Raw genomic sequence first — 13650 nt, forward strand, 5'->3', positions numbered from 1 at the left:
ATATTTCTGTGTAAATAACTCATTTCACAACATATATATATCTGCGACTTATAGTCCGGGTGCGGCTTATACATGGAAAATAAATGTTTTCTTCTAAAATTTTGTGGGTGCGCCTTATATTATAGTCTGGAAATTACGGTAAATGTCTCTTGTACAATCCCTCCCTTTCTTTCATTCACCCAGATTGCACCAGATTATTACATCATCGTGTGTGTGTGTACCTTTAAAACACACACATAGAGAGAGAGAGAGAGTATAATAGAGAGCAAGAAAAAGATGGTGGTGTTCATGCGTGATGGAGAGTCTTTGACGTCATGCAGAGCCCAGGAGAGCGCACAGAGTCCTCACACACCATCTGAACATGCCTCGTCCACGGCGTGGGTACATGAGAGGTAAAGGACACGGGAGGCATTCTTCCGGGACAAAGGTGAGGTGCTTCTGAAGTAAAGGCTGCACATTTATAACCGGCAACTCACTAGTGGCCTACATTCTGTTTGTTGACGTTGTAGCGGGATCACGCTCGGCTGGAGTTCGTTTAAAGACAGCCCAAAAACTGAGATGTGTGTTTTTATGGAAACTATGTGTGCACTTATTTGCACATATTATATTAGAAGACTAAAATGTTACATTTTCGGAGTAAATACTCAACTTTGACATCCAAATTATACCCGGTGATGGCGAGAAAGACGCGAAAAGACGCTCGTTTCCGTCACATTTTGGAAACCCTGAGTGAGGATTGTGATTAATTCACCAAAACATCACCATTTAGCTGATTGGAGAGCTAGTGGGTCCATGACCATGACTGAAATTTTGTTTGATGAGCCGTTTTACTGCCTTGTTACAGACACCATTTGGAAACAATTAATGTATGTATGTAAACATTTACAGAATATTTCTGAATAACTAATTTCACAACGTTCATATCTGCGGCTAATGTATGGAAACTATATTGGCGAGAAAGACGCGAAAAGACGCTCGTTTGAGTCAAATTTTGGAAACCCTGAGGGAGGATTGTGATTAATTCACCAAAATATCCCCATTTAGCTGATTGGAGAGCTAGCTTGCAAAGCTAGCGGGTCCATGACGATGACTGACGTTTTGCCTGATCAGCCATTTTACTGCCTTGTTACAGACATAATTTGGAAACAATTAATGTATGTAAATAAAAATTTACAGAACGGTGTGGCGGTGATGGCAAGAAAGACGCGAAAAGACACTCGTTTGCGTCAAATTTTGGAAACCTTGAGTGAGGATTGTGATTAATTCACCGAAACATCACCATTTAGCTGATTGGAGTACTAGCAGGTCCATGACGATGACTGACGTTTTGTTTGATTTACCGTTTTACTGCCTTGTTACAGACATCATTTGGAAACAATTAATGTATGTAAATAAATATTTACAGAATATTTCTGAATAACTAATTTCACAACGTTCATATCTGCGACTTATAGTCTGGTGCGGCTAATGTGTGGAAACTATATTTTTCCTCAAAAATGTTGTAGGTGTGGCTAATGTGTGGAAAATATATTTTTCCTCTAAAATGTTGTAGGCGTGGCTATATAGTCTTAAAAATATGATATGGACGTAAGCAACATGTGGGTGTTGTTAGCAATTTATAGCGATTTGGACAGTTAGCATTAGCTGTCATGGAACGTATATTCTATCATGACACCAACATGGCAGCAAAACCCTGAGTGGGGATTATGATTAATTCACCAAAACATCACCAATTAGCTGATTGCGCTGCTAGCGGCTTCATGACGATGACTGATGTTTTGTTTGATCAGCCGTTTTACTGCCTTGTTACAGACACCGTTTGGAAACAATTAAGGTATGTAAATAAACATTTACAGAATATTTCTGAATAACTAGTTCCACAACGTTTGTATCTGCGACTAATGAGTGGAAAATATATTTTTCCTCAAAAATGTTGTAGGTGTGGCTCTATAGTCTTAAAAATAGGATATGGACGTACGTAACATGTGGGTGTTGTTAGCAAATAATAGTGATTTGGGTAGTTAGCGTTAGCTGTCATGGAACGTATATTCTCTCATGACACCAACATGGCAGCAAAAGGTCCATTGCGCACACGCTCAACTTTGACATCCAACTTATACCCGGTGATGGCGAGAAAGACGCAAAAAGACGCTGGTTTGCGTCAAATTTTGGAAACCCTTCGTGAGGATTGTGATTAACTCACCAAAACATCACCATTTAGCTGATTGCGCTGCTAGCGGGTCTGTGACAATGACTGACGCTTTGTTTGATCAGCCGTTTTACTGCCTTGTTACAGACATCATTTGGAAACAATTAATGTATGTAAACATTTACAGAATATTTATGAATAACTAATTTTACAACGTTAATATCTTATACAATCGGCTAATGTATGGAAACTACATTGCAGACATTGTTTGGAAACAATTAAGGTATAACTCTAACCCTAAGCTCATCGAGAGAATGCCAAGAGTAATCAGAGCAAAGGGTGGCTATTGTGAAGAAACTAGAATATAAAACATGTTTTCAGTTGTTTCCCCTTTTTTTGTTAAGTACATAACTCCACTCTTTCATAGTTTTGATGTGACAATCTACAATGTAAATAGTCATGGAAATAAAGAAAACACATTGAATGAGAAGGTGTGTCCAAACTATTGGCTAGTTATATATATATATATATATATATATATATATATATATATATATATATATATATATATATATATATATATATATATATATATATATATTTAAAAAAAAATTTAGTCAAGGTTTCTGTGGTTTATCTGTTATACAGTGCTCAATACTGGGGTAGAGCGGAATATACATTAGGTCAGGAAAAAACACAGAAAATCCCTTGAAGAGCAGGGAAACATGCGAAACACAATTTTTTTTGTGCTCTCCTGGTATTTAGAGTATTTAAACCCCATGCAGTCCGTATTTGATCCATTTTTATTAGTCATTAAACAATTAATGCTAGCAAAATAATACAAATCTAATGTAAAAATGAATCCGTCAATCAAACCTTCACTGTGCAGGTGTACCTAAAGAAGTGGCCCCTACGTGCCATATAAGGTGAAGTAATTACAGGAAGTTACGACACGAAACTAAAATTGAGCCTGTACTTCATCCACACCAGGGTCATGAAAAGGTAGGTAGGTGGAGGGGGGTGAGTCGGGTGGGGGGGTGAAGGCGTGGGTGTGGCTGAGTGTGTATACCAGTGCGGGGGCGGGGCCAGTGTCTTTAGGACTGGTCACTGTGTTTGCTTTGTTGTTGACCTGCAGGGGGGCAGTGTAGAGGGAATGTGACACACGACCACACACACACACACACACACACACACACACACACACACACACACACACACACACACACACAACCTGCGCGCACCAAAACCTACTAAGACTGCGTGTACAATTGCTAACAAGTGCACACCACCATATCTAAATGAAGTTTTTCACCATGGAGACACTCATTTACTACACATCCATGTTATCATGTGTGGCGTTTTGTTATGTTTTTCAAACATGCCACAGACATGTACCACTTTTTATGGGCGTTTTAGAAGCAGTCCTTTTTTTAGCGTGCTCATGGCACACGGCACCAACTGCAAGCATGCGCTAGAATGTTCCAGACGCAAAAAAATGCATGTTGCAATAAAAAAAATGTTTTGGGAAAAAACAAACGTAATTTAAAAAACCTCAAAGGGCATCAATTGAATTCAGTTTAAGAAGCCTCTTAAGTCATCCAGCCACGTTAAAATTATAAAATGATATTGCTGATTAGACAATATATGTAATATTTTCTTTTGCTGACAGTCCATATATGTTGACAAGCAAACATAGGACAGGGCTGCTCCTTTCTCACAGCTATTTCTAGAAAGTAGACAATTTTAGTTTTGATAAATCACACTGCGTGCGCTAAATAGTTTGTTTTCTATTGATGCATGATTGTGATCTGTAATAAACGAAATAAATACATCAATTGGCAGAAGTACGGTGGCCTGGAACCCTTCATAATTTCAGAAAACCCAAAAACAAAAGCCGAAAAAACGTACAAATTCATAAACCAGAAATGGAATGTCCAGAATCAGAGATTTATCGCTAAATCAACCAATCAACCGCTGAGTCTTTACTTCCTCATTCGGGCTTTGCGGACATTCCAGGTTTCTTTAAGAAAAAACTTACGATTTCCGAAAACACAAAAACAGAAGCCGAATCAACTTACAATTTAAGAAATCGGAAGAGGAATACGTCTGAAATATCAACTCCCCAAACATTTATACTCCAAAACCAGGAGGGTGTGCCTGGGCAAGGATGGTTTCCCCCTATCGTAGTGAGGAAAAACAACTCTTGAGATGCAAATGAGCAATCCTAACTGTCAAAGCCAACAACCTTGTTAGCATTGAGGTATTGTGTGGCAGAACCATCGCTGTAGATCGACTACTACCACTCCTAAATAGTCAGAATCCCCCACGTTAGCATTCCATTCATCCATCCATCCATTTTCTTCCGCTTATCCGAGGTCGGGTCAGCAGACTAAGCAGGGAAGCCCAGACTTCCCTCTCCCCAGCCATTTCGTCCAGCTCCTCCCGGGGAATCCCGAGGCGTTCCCAGGCCAGCCGGGAGACATAGTCTTCCCAACGTGTCCTGGGTCTGCCCCGTAGCCTCCTACCGGTCGGACGTGCCCTAAACACCACCCTAGGGAGGCTTTCGGGTGGCATCCAGACCAGATGCCCGAACCACCTCATCTGGCTCCTTTCCATGTGGAGGATCAGCGGCTTTACTTTGAGCTCCCCTCGGATGACATAGCTTCTCACCCTATCTCTAAGGGAGAGCCCCACCAACCGGCGGAGGAAACTCATTTTGGCCGCTTGTACCCGTGATCTTGTCCTTTCGGTCATAACCCAAAGCTCATGACCATAGGTGAGGATGGGAACGTAGATCGACCGGTAAATTGAGAGCTTTGCCTTCCGGCTCAGCTCCTTCTTCACCACAACGGATCGATACAGCGTCCGCATTACTGAAGACGCCGAAAAAACATACAAATTCATAAACCAGAAATGGAATGTCCAGAATCAGAGATTTATCGCTAAATCAACCAATCAACCGCTGAGTCTTTACTTCCTCATTTGGGCTCTGCGGACATGAACCAAACGATTGGCTGACTCAGCCGTCAATCTAAGATTTAGGGCATTTCCTTTCCAGGTTTCGTTAAGAAACAACTTACGATTTCCGAAAACACAAAAACAGAAGCCAAATCGATTTACAATTAAAGAAACCAGAAGAGGAATATGTCCAAAATACCAAAACCCCAAACATTTATACTCCAAAAACCAGGAGGGTGTGCCTGTGCAAGGATGGTTCCGCCCTATCGTAGTGAGAAAACTGTCCTAGGCATGACGTTAAAGTGCATCCGGCAGTGGAGGCTCCTCTATGGGGTCTTGGGGCACTAGGAGGTTAACCCCTTTACTTCTGTTACCCCAGGTGGCCCTTGGCAAAGGCCTAGTACCTGACTGCCCCCTAGCCAGGGATACGGTGAAGACCTCAACGGCGGAGCAGGCGGAAGACGGTAGATATAAGAACTACCACAACGGCTGCGATGGCGGAAGAAGGCTGCAACAGAAAAGGCTCCCCAGTCGACTTGGACTCCATGCCACTGGACCCTGACCCGATTCTGTCAAGGATCGTGTGGTGACTGTCTGTGCACCAGTCTCTCCACGTTAAACAAAGTCACGCACAGGCATCCTCCATAAAGGAATACACCCCTACCAGGAGGATCGTCATACTCGTTCGAGTGACTGCCGATGATGATGAGTGAGAAAAACAACTGTTGAGATGCAAACGAGCAATCCTAACTATCAAAGCCAACAACCTTGTTAGCATTGAGGTATTGTGTAGCAGAACCATCGCCGTGGATCGACTACTACCAGTCCTAAATAGTCGGGATCCCCCACGTTAGCATTCCATTCAGTTGTAAACAAATGGCACAAATGGCATTCTGGTCCCCTTCAGATGTTTCTAACTCCTGTTGTTTGTTGGAGGCTAAATGGCAGAGTCTTTTAGGAATAGTTGAAAGGACAGTGTTGTATGTCGTAAATAGGTGGTGTCGCAGACTGTTCAGGCAGAGACTGGTGCATCCTAAAGACCGGACGCCCCACACCCACAAAATCCATCCATCCAGCCTAAGCAGGGAAGCCCAGACTTTCCTCTCCCCAGCCACTTCGTCCAGCTCTTCCTAGGGGATCCCGAGGCGTTCCCAGGCCAGCCGGGAAACATAGTCTTCTCAACGTGTCCCAGGTCTACCGGTCGGACGTGCCCTAAACACCTCCCTAGGGAGGCGTTCGGGTGGCATCCTGACCAGATGCCCGAACCACCTCATCTGGCTCCTCTCCATGTGGAGGAGCAGCGGCTTTACTTTGAGCTTCTCCCAGATGACAGAGCTTCTCACCCTATCTCTAAGGGAGAGCCCCGCCACCCGGCGGAGGAAACTCATTTCGGCCGCTTGTACCCGTGATCTTGTCCTTTCGGTCATAACCCGAAGCTCATGACCATAGGTGAGGATGGGAACGTAGATCGACCAGTAAATTGAGAGCTTTGCCTTCAGGCTCAGCTCCTTCTTCACCACAACGGATCGATACAGCGTCCGCATTACTGAAGACGCCGCACCGATCCGCCTGTCGATCTCACCATCCACTTTTCCCTCACTCGTGAACAAAATCCCACAAAATCAATCTGGTATATGCTATCCAGTGTAATGACAAGTACACTGATTCATATATTGGGGAAACAAAACAACCACTAATACGACACATAGCACAACACAGACGGGCAAACTCTTCAGGCCAAGACTCGGCTGTCTACCTGCACCTCAGGGAGAAACAGCACTCCTTTGACAACAAAACTGTACAGATTCTGGACAGGGAGGGCGGATGGTACGAAAGAGGAGTGAGAGAAGCCATCAATGTCGAGGTTGAAAAAACATCCCTGAACAGAGGACACCACCTGTCTCCCACATACAACACTGTCCTTTCAACCATTCTTACAAGACTCTGCAATTTAGCTTCCAACAAATAACAGAAGTTAGAAACATTGTTTACATCTGAATGGAATGCTAACGTGGGGGATTCTGACTATTTAGGACTGGTAGTAGTGGATCCACAGCCATGGTTCTGCCACACAATACCTCAATGCTAACGAGAGGAAATTACACTTCAACGACTGTCCTTGGCTTTGAAAGATAGGATTGTTTTATTTGCATTAAAACTGTTTTTCTCACTATGATAGGGTGAAACCATCCTAGCCCAGGCACACCCTCCTGGTTTTGGAGTATACATATTTGGGGTTTTGGCATTTGGGACATCAGATTAGTCAGATCTCGTGTTAGATTGGTCAGATCTAGTTTTAGGATTAGATTGGTCAGATCTAGTCTTAGACGTAGATTGATCAGATCTAGTTTTAGGCTTAGATTGGTCAGATCTAGTTTTAGGCTTATATTGGTCAGTACTCGTGTTAGGCTTAGATTGGTTAGTTCCAGTTTTAGTCTTGAACTGGTCAGATCTAGTCTTAGACTTAGACTGGTCAGATCTAGTGTTAGGCTTAGATTGGTCAGATCTAGTCTTAGGCTTAGTTGGTCAGATCTAGTCTTGGACTTAGATTGGTCAGATCTAGTGTTAGGCCTAGATTGGTCAGATCTAGTGTTCGACTTAGATTGGTCAGATCTAGTGTTAGGCTTAGATTGGTCAGATCTAGTGTTCGACTTAGATTTGTCAGATCTAGTGTTAGGCTTAGATTGGTCAGATCTAGTGTTAGGCTTTAATTGGTCAGATCTAGTGTTCGACTTAGATTGGTCACATCTAGTCTTAAACTTAGATTGATCAGATGTAGTGTTAGGCTTAGATTGGTCAGATCTAGTGTTAGACTTAGATTGGTCAGGTCTAGTGTTAGGCTTAGATTGGTCAGATCTAGTTTTAGGCTTAGATTGGTCAGATCTAGTTTTAGACTTAGACTGGTCAGATCTAGTGTTAGGCTTAGATTGGTCAGATCTAGTCTTAGGCTTAGATTGGTCAGATCTAGTCTTGGATTTAGATTGGTCAGATCTAGTGTTAGGCCTAGATTGGTCAGATCTAGTGTTCGACTTAGATTGGTCAGATCTAGTGTTAGGCTTAGATTGGTCAGATCTAGTGTTCGACTTAGATTTGTCAGATCTAGTGTTAGGCTTAGATTGGTCAGATCTAGTGTTAGGCTTAAATTGGTCAGATCTAGTGTTCGACTTAGATTGGTCACATCTAGTCTTAAACTTAGATTGATCAGATATAGTGTTAGGCTTAGATTGGTCAGATCTAGTGTTAGACTTAGATTGGTCAGGTCTAGTGTTAGGCTTGGATTGGTCAGATCTAGTTTTAGGCTTAGATTGGTCAGATCTAGTTTTAGGCATAGATTGGTCAGATCTAGTTTTAGGCTTAGAATAGTCAGATCTAGTTTTAGGCTTATATTGGTCAGTACTCGTGTTAGGCTTAGATTGGTTAGTTCCAGTTTTAGTCTTGACTGGTCTAGTCTTAGGCTTAGACTGGTCAGATCTAGTGCTAGGCTTAGATTGGTCAGATCTAGGCTTAGATTGGTCAGATCTAGTCTTGGACTTAGATTGGTCAGATCTAGTGTTAGGCCTAGATTGGTCAGATCTAGTGTTTGACTTAGATTGGTCAGATCTAGTGTTAGGCTTAGATTGGTCAGATCTAGTGTTAGGCTTAGATTGGTCAGATCTAGTGTTCGACTTCGATTGGTCACATCTAGTTTTAGACTTAGATTGATCAGATATAGTGTTAGGCTTAGATTGGTCAGATCTAGTGTTAGGCTTAGATTGGTCAGATCTAGTGTTCGACTTAGATTGGTCAGATCTAGTGTTAGGCTTAGATTGGCCAGATCTAGTGTTAGGCTTAGATTGGTCAGATCTAGTCGGCGTGGCGCAGTGGAAGAGTGGCCGTGCGCGACCCGAGGGTCCCTGTTCAATCCCCACCTAGTACCAACCTCGTCATGTCCGTTGTGTCCTGAGCAAGACACTTCACCCTTGCTCCTGATGGGTGCTGGTTAGCGCCTTGCATGGCAGCTCCCTCCATCGGTGTGTGAATGTGTGTGTGAATGGGTAAATGTGGAAGTAGTGTCAAAGCGCTTTGAGTACCTTGAAGGTAGAAAAGCGCTATACAAGTACAACCCATTTATCATTTATCATTATAGATTGGTCAGATCTAGTTTTAGGCTTAGATTGGTCAGATCTAGTGTTAGGCATAGATTGGTCAGATCTAGTTTTAGGCTTAGATTGGTCAGGTCTACTGTTAGGCTTAGATTTATCAGATCTAGTCTTAGGCTGAGATTGGTCAGATCTAGCGTTAGGCTTAGATTGGTCAGATCTAGTTTTAGGCTTAGATTGGTCAGATCTAGTGTTAGACTTAAATTGGTCAGATCTAGTTTTAGGCTTAGATTGGTCAAATTTAGTTTTAGGGTTAGACTGGTCAGATTTAGGCTTGGACTTAGACTGGTAAGATCTAGTGTTAGGCTTAGATTGGTCAGATCTAGTCTTAGGTTTAGATTTGTCAGAACTTGTGTTAGGCTTAGATTGGTCAGATCTAGTTTTAGGCTTAGATTGGTCAGATCTAGTCTTAGGCTTAAATTGGTCAGATCTAGTCTTAGGCTTAGATTGGTCAGATCTAGTCTTAGGTTTAGACTGGTCAGATCTAGTCTTAGACCACAATGGGACCGGGGTCAGAAAGATGGTACTAGAAATGTTGTGTGTGCAAAGCAGCAAATAAATGTGCATCATGCATGTCAACAACCTTTGAAGTGCTCCATGAGAATTGTGCATGAAGCAAATGTGTGAGGTCAGTCAGCCGCTCTCACTCACCTTCACGCCGTCCGTCTTCTTGTTCAGCAAACTCTTGGCTGCTGCGGGTGAAAAGCAGACTTCAGCAGCAGGCTCTTCATACTGGGGCACTTTTTACTAACATGCAGCAGACGTCAGTGCACTTAAGTGGAAAATAAAGCGCAGGATGTGAAATGCAAAGCAGCATAAGTTACTGACAACATCCTCATTTCCACTCGGTTAGGACTTTTCCTGCAGGTGTTCACTCACACGGGTGCACAGTGGGTCTTTATTTCTAAGTTGGTGCACTCACATTAGCATGCTCTTATCCTAACGCGGGGGTCAGCAACCAGCGGCTCTTTAGTGCCACCCTAGTGGCTCCCTGGAGCTTTTTAAAAAAAAAAAAGGATTGAAAATGGACACTTACATCATGTGTTGTCTTCATTATAACACTTATATAAGACTTTTAAAGTCATTTTGATAGTAGGCTAATATAGACATATACATCATGTGTTGCCTTCATTATAACACTTATATAAGACTTTTAAAGTAATTTTGATAGTAGGCTAATATAGACACTTACATCATGTGTTGTCTTCATTATAACACTTATATTAGACTTTTAAAGTAATTTTGATAGTAGGCTAATATAGACACTTACATCATGTGTTGCCTTCATTATAACACGTATGTAAGACTTTTAAAGTAATTTTGATAGTAGGCTAAAATAGCTAATATAGACACTTACATCATGTGTTGTCTTTATTATAACACCTAAAAAAGTAATTTTGATAGTAGGCTGATATAGCTAATATAGACACTTACATCTTGTGTTGCCTTCATTATAACACTTATATAAGACATTTAAAGTCATTTTGATAGTAGGCTAATATAGACACTTACATCATGTGTTGTCTTCATTATAACACTTAGAAAGTCATTTTGATAGTAGGCTAATATAGACACTTACATCCTGTGTTGCCTTCATTATAACACGTATATAAGACTTTTAAAGTCATTTTGATAGTAGGCTAATATAGCTAGTATAGACACTTACATCATGTGTTGTCTTTATTATAACACTTAGAAAGTCATTTTGATAGTAGGCTAATATAGACACTTACATCATGTGTTGCCTTTATTCTAACACTTATGAAAGACTTTTAAAGTCATTTTGATAGTAGGCTAAAATAGCTAATATAGACACTTACATCATGTGTTGCCTTCATTATAACACGTATATAAGACTTTTAAAGTCATTTTGATAGTAGGCTAATATAGACACTTGCATCATGTGTTGTCTTCATTATAACACTTAGAAAGTCATTTTGATAGTAGGCTAATATAGACACTTACATCATGTGTTGTCTTCATTATAACACTTAGAAAGTCATTTTGATAGTAGGCTAATATAGACACTTACATCCTGTGTTGCCTTCATTATAACACGTATATAAGACTTTTAAAGTCATTTTGATAGTAGGCTAATATAGACACTTGCATCATGTGTTGTCTTTATTATAACACTTAGAAAGTCATTTTGATTGTAGGCTAATATAGACACTTACATCATGTGTTGCCTTTATTATAACACTTATGAAAGACTTTTAAAGTCATTTTGATAGTAGGCTAATATAGCTAATATAGACACTTACATCATGTGTTGTCTTTATTATAACACTTAGAAAGTCATTTTGATAGTAGGCTAATATAGACACTTACATCATGTGTTGCCTTTATTCTAACACTTATGAAAGACTTTTAAAGTCATTTTGATAGTAGGCTAAAATAGCTAATATAGACACTTACATCATGTGTTGCCTTCATTATAACACGTATATAAGACTTTTAAAGTCATTTTGATAGTAGGCTAATATAGACACTTGCATCATGTGTTGTCTTCATTATAACACTTAGAAAGTCATTTTGATAGTAGGCTAATATAGACACTTACATCATGTGTTGTCTTCATTATAACACTTAGAAAGTCATTTTGATAGTAGGCTAATATAGACACTTACATCCTGTGTTGCCTTCATTATAACACGTATATAAGACTTTTAAAGTCATTTTGATAGTAGGCTAATATAGACACTTGCATCATGTGTTGTCTTTATTATAACACTTAGAAAGTCATTTTGATTGTAGGCTAATATAGACACATCATGTGTTGCCTTTATTATAACACTTATGAAAGACTTTTAAAGTCATTTTGATAGTAGGCTAAACAGCTAATATAGACACTTACATCATGTGTTGCCTTCATTATAACACTTACATAAGACTTTTAAAGTCATTTTGATAGTAGGCTAATATAGACACTTACATCCTGTGTTGCCTTCATTATAACACGTATATAAGACTTTTAAAGTCATTTTGGTAGTAGGCTAATATAGCTAATATAGACACTTACATCATGTGTTGTCTTTATTATAACACTTAGAAAGTCATTTTGATAGTAGGCTAATATAGACACTTACATCATGTGTTGCCTTTATTATAACACTTATGAAAGACTTATAAAGTCATTTTGATAGTAGGCTAATATAGCTAATATAGACACTTACATCATGTGTTGCCTTCATTATAACACTTATATAAGACTTTTAAAGTAATTTTGATAGTAGGCTAATATAGCTCATATAGACACTTACATCATGTGTTGTCTTCATTATAACACTTGGAAAGTCATTTTGATAGTAGGCTAATATAGACACTTACATCATGTGTTGTCTTCATTAGAACACTTAAAAAGTCATTTTGATAGTAGGCTAATATAGACACTTACATCGTGTCTTGTCTTCATTATAACACTTATATAAGACTTTTGAAGAAATTTTGATAGTAGGCTAGTATCAATCAATCAATCAATCAATGTTTATTTATATAGCCCTAAATCACAAGTGTCGCATGTATAGACACTTACATCATGTGTTGTCTTCATTATAACACTTATACAAGACTTTTAAAGTCATTTTGATAGTAGGCTAATATAGACACTTACATCATGTGTTGTCTTCATTAGAACACTTAAAAAGTCATTTTGATAGTAGGCTAATATAGACACTTACATCGTGTGTTGTCTTCATTATAACACTTATATAAGACTTTTAAAGTCATTTTGATAGTAGGCTAATATAGACACTTACATCATGTGTTGCCTTCATTATAACACTTATATAAGACTTTTAAAGTCATTTTGATAGTAGGCTAATATAGACACTTACATCATGTGTTGTCTTCATTATAACACTTATATAAGACTTTTAAAGTCATTTTGATAGTAGGCTAATATAGCTAATATAGACACTTACATCATGTGTTGTCTTCATTATAGCACTTATATAAGACTTTTAAAGTCATTTTGATAGTAGGCTAAAATAGCTATTATAGACACTTACATCATGTGTTGTCTTCATTATAACACTTATATAAGACTTTTAAAGTCATTTTGATAGTAGGCTAATATAGCTAATATAGACACTTACATCATGTGTTGCCTTCATTATAACACTTATATAAGACTTTTAAAGTCATTTTGATAGTAGGCTAATATAGACACTTACATCATGTGTTGTCTTCATTATAACACTTATATAAGACTTTTAAAGTCATTTTGATAGTAGGCTAATATAGCTAATATAGACACTTACATCATGTGTTGTCTTCATTATAACACTTATATAAGACTTTTAAAGTCATTTTGATAGTAGGCTAAAATAGCTAATATAGACACTTACATCATGTGTTGTCTTCATTATAACACTTATATAAGACTTTTAAAGTCATTTTGAT

General features: G+C 39.2%; 1 protein-coding gene across 9 annotated transcripts in view; it reads right to left on the reverse strand.

Moving 5' to 3' along the window:
- camk2d2 (calcium/calmodulin-dependent protein kinase (CaM kinase) II delta 2) overlaps positions 1-13650 on the reverse strand; it is a 144972-nt gene that overhangs the window by 34956 nt on the left and 96366 nt on the right. For 3 of the 9 annotated variants that reach the window (XM_061977003.1, XM_061977001.1, XM_061977005.1), the window contains exons 13-14: positions 9898-9935; positions 3219-3278 (exon numbers count right to left, since the gene is read on the reverse strand). In XM_061977003.1, coding sequence (XP_061832987.1) covers positions 3219-3278; positions 9898-9935 — 98 coding nt within the window. Of the gene's footprint in view, positions 1-3218; positions 3279-9897; positions 9939-13650 lie in introns of all 9 variants that reach the window. The other 6 variants (XM_061977008.1, XM_061977006.1, XM_061977009.1 and 3 more) reach the window with 3 other exon arrangements.

The sequence above is a fragment of the Nerophis lumbriciformis genome, linkage group LG16 (genome assembly GCF_033978685.3).
Source record: "Nerophis lumbriciformis linkage group LG16, RoL_Nlum_v2.1, whole genome shotgun sequence".
Lineage (NCBI taxonomy): Eukaryota > Metazoa > Chordata > Actinopteri > Syngnathiformes > Syngnathidae > Nerophis > Nerophis lumbriciformis.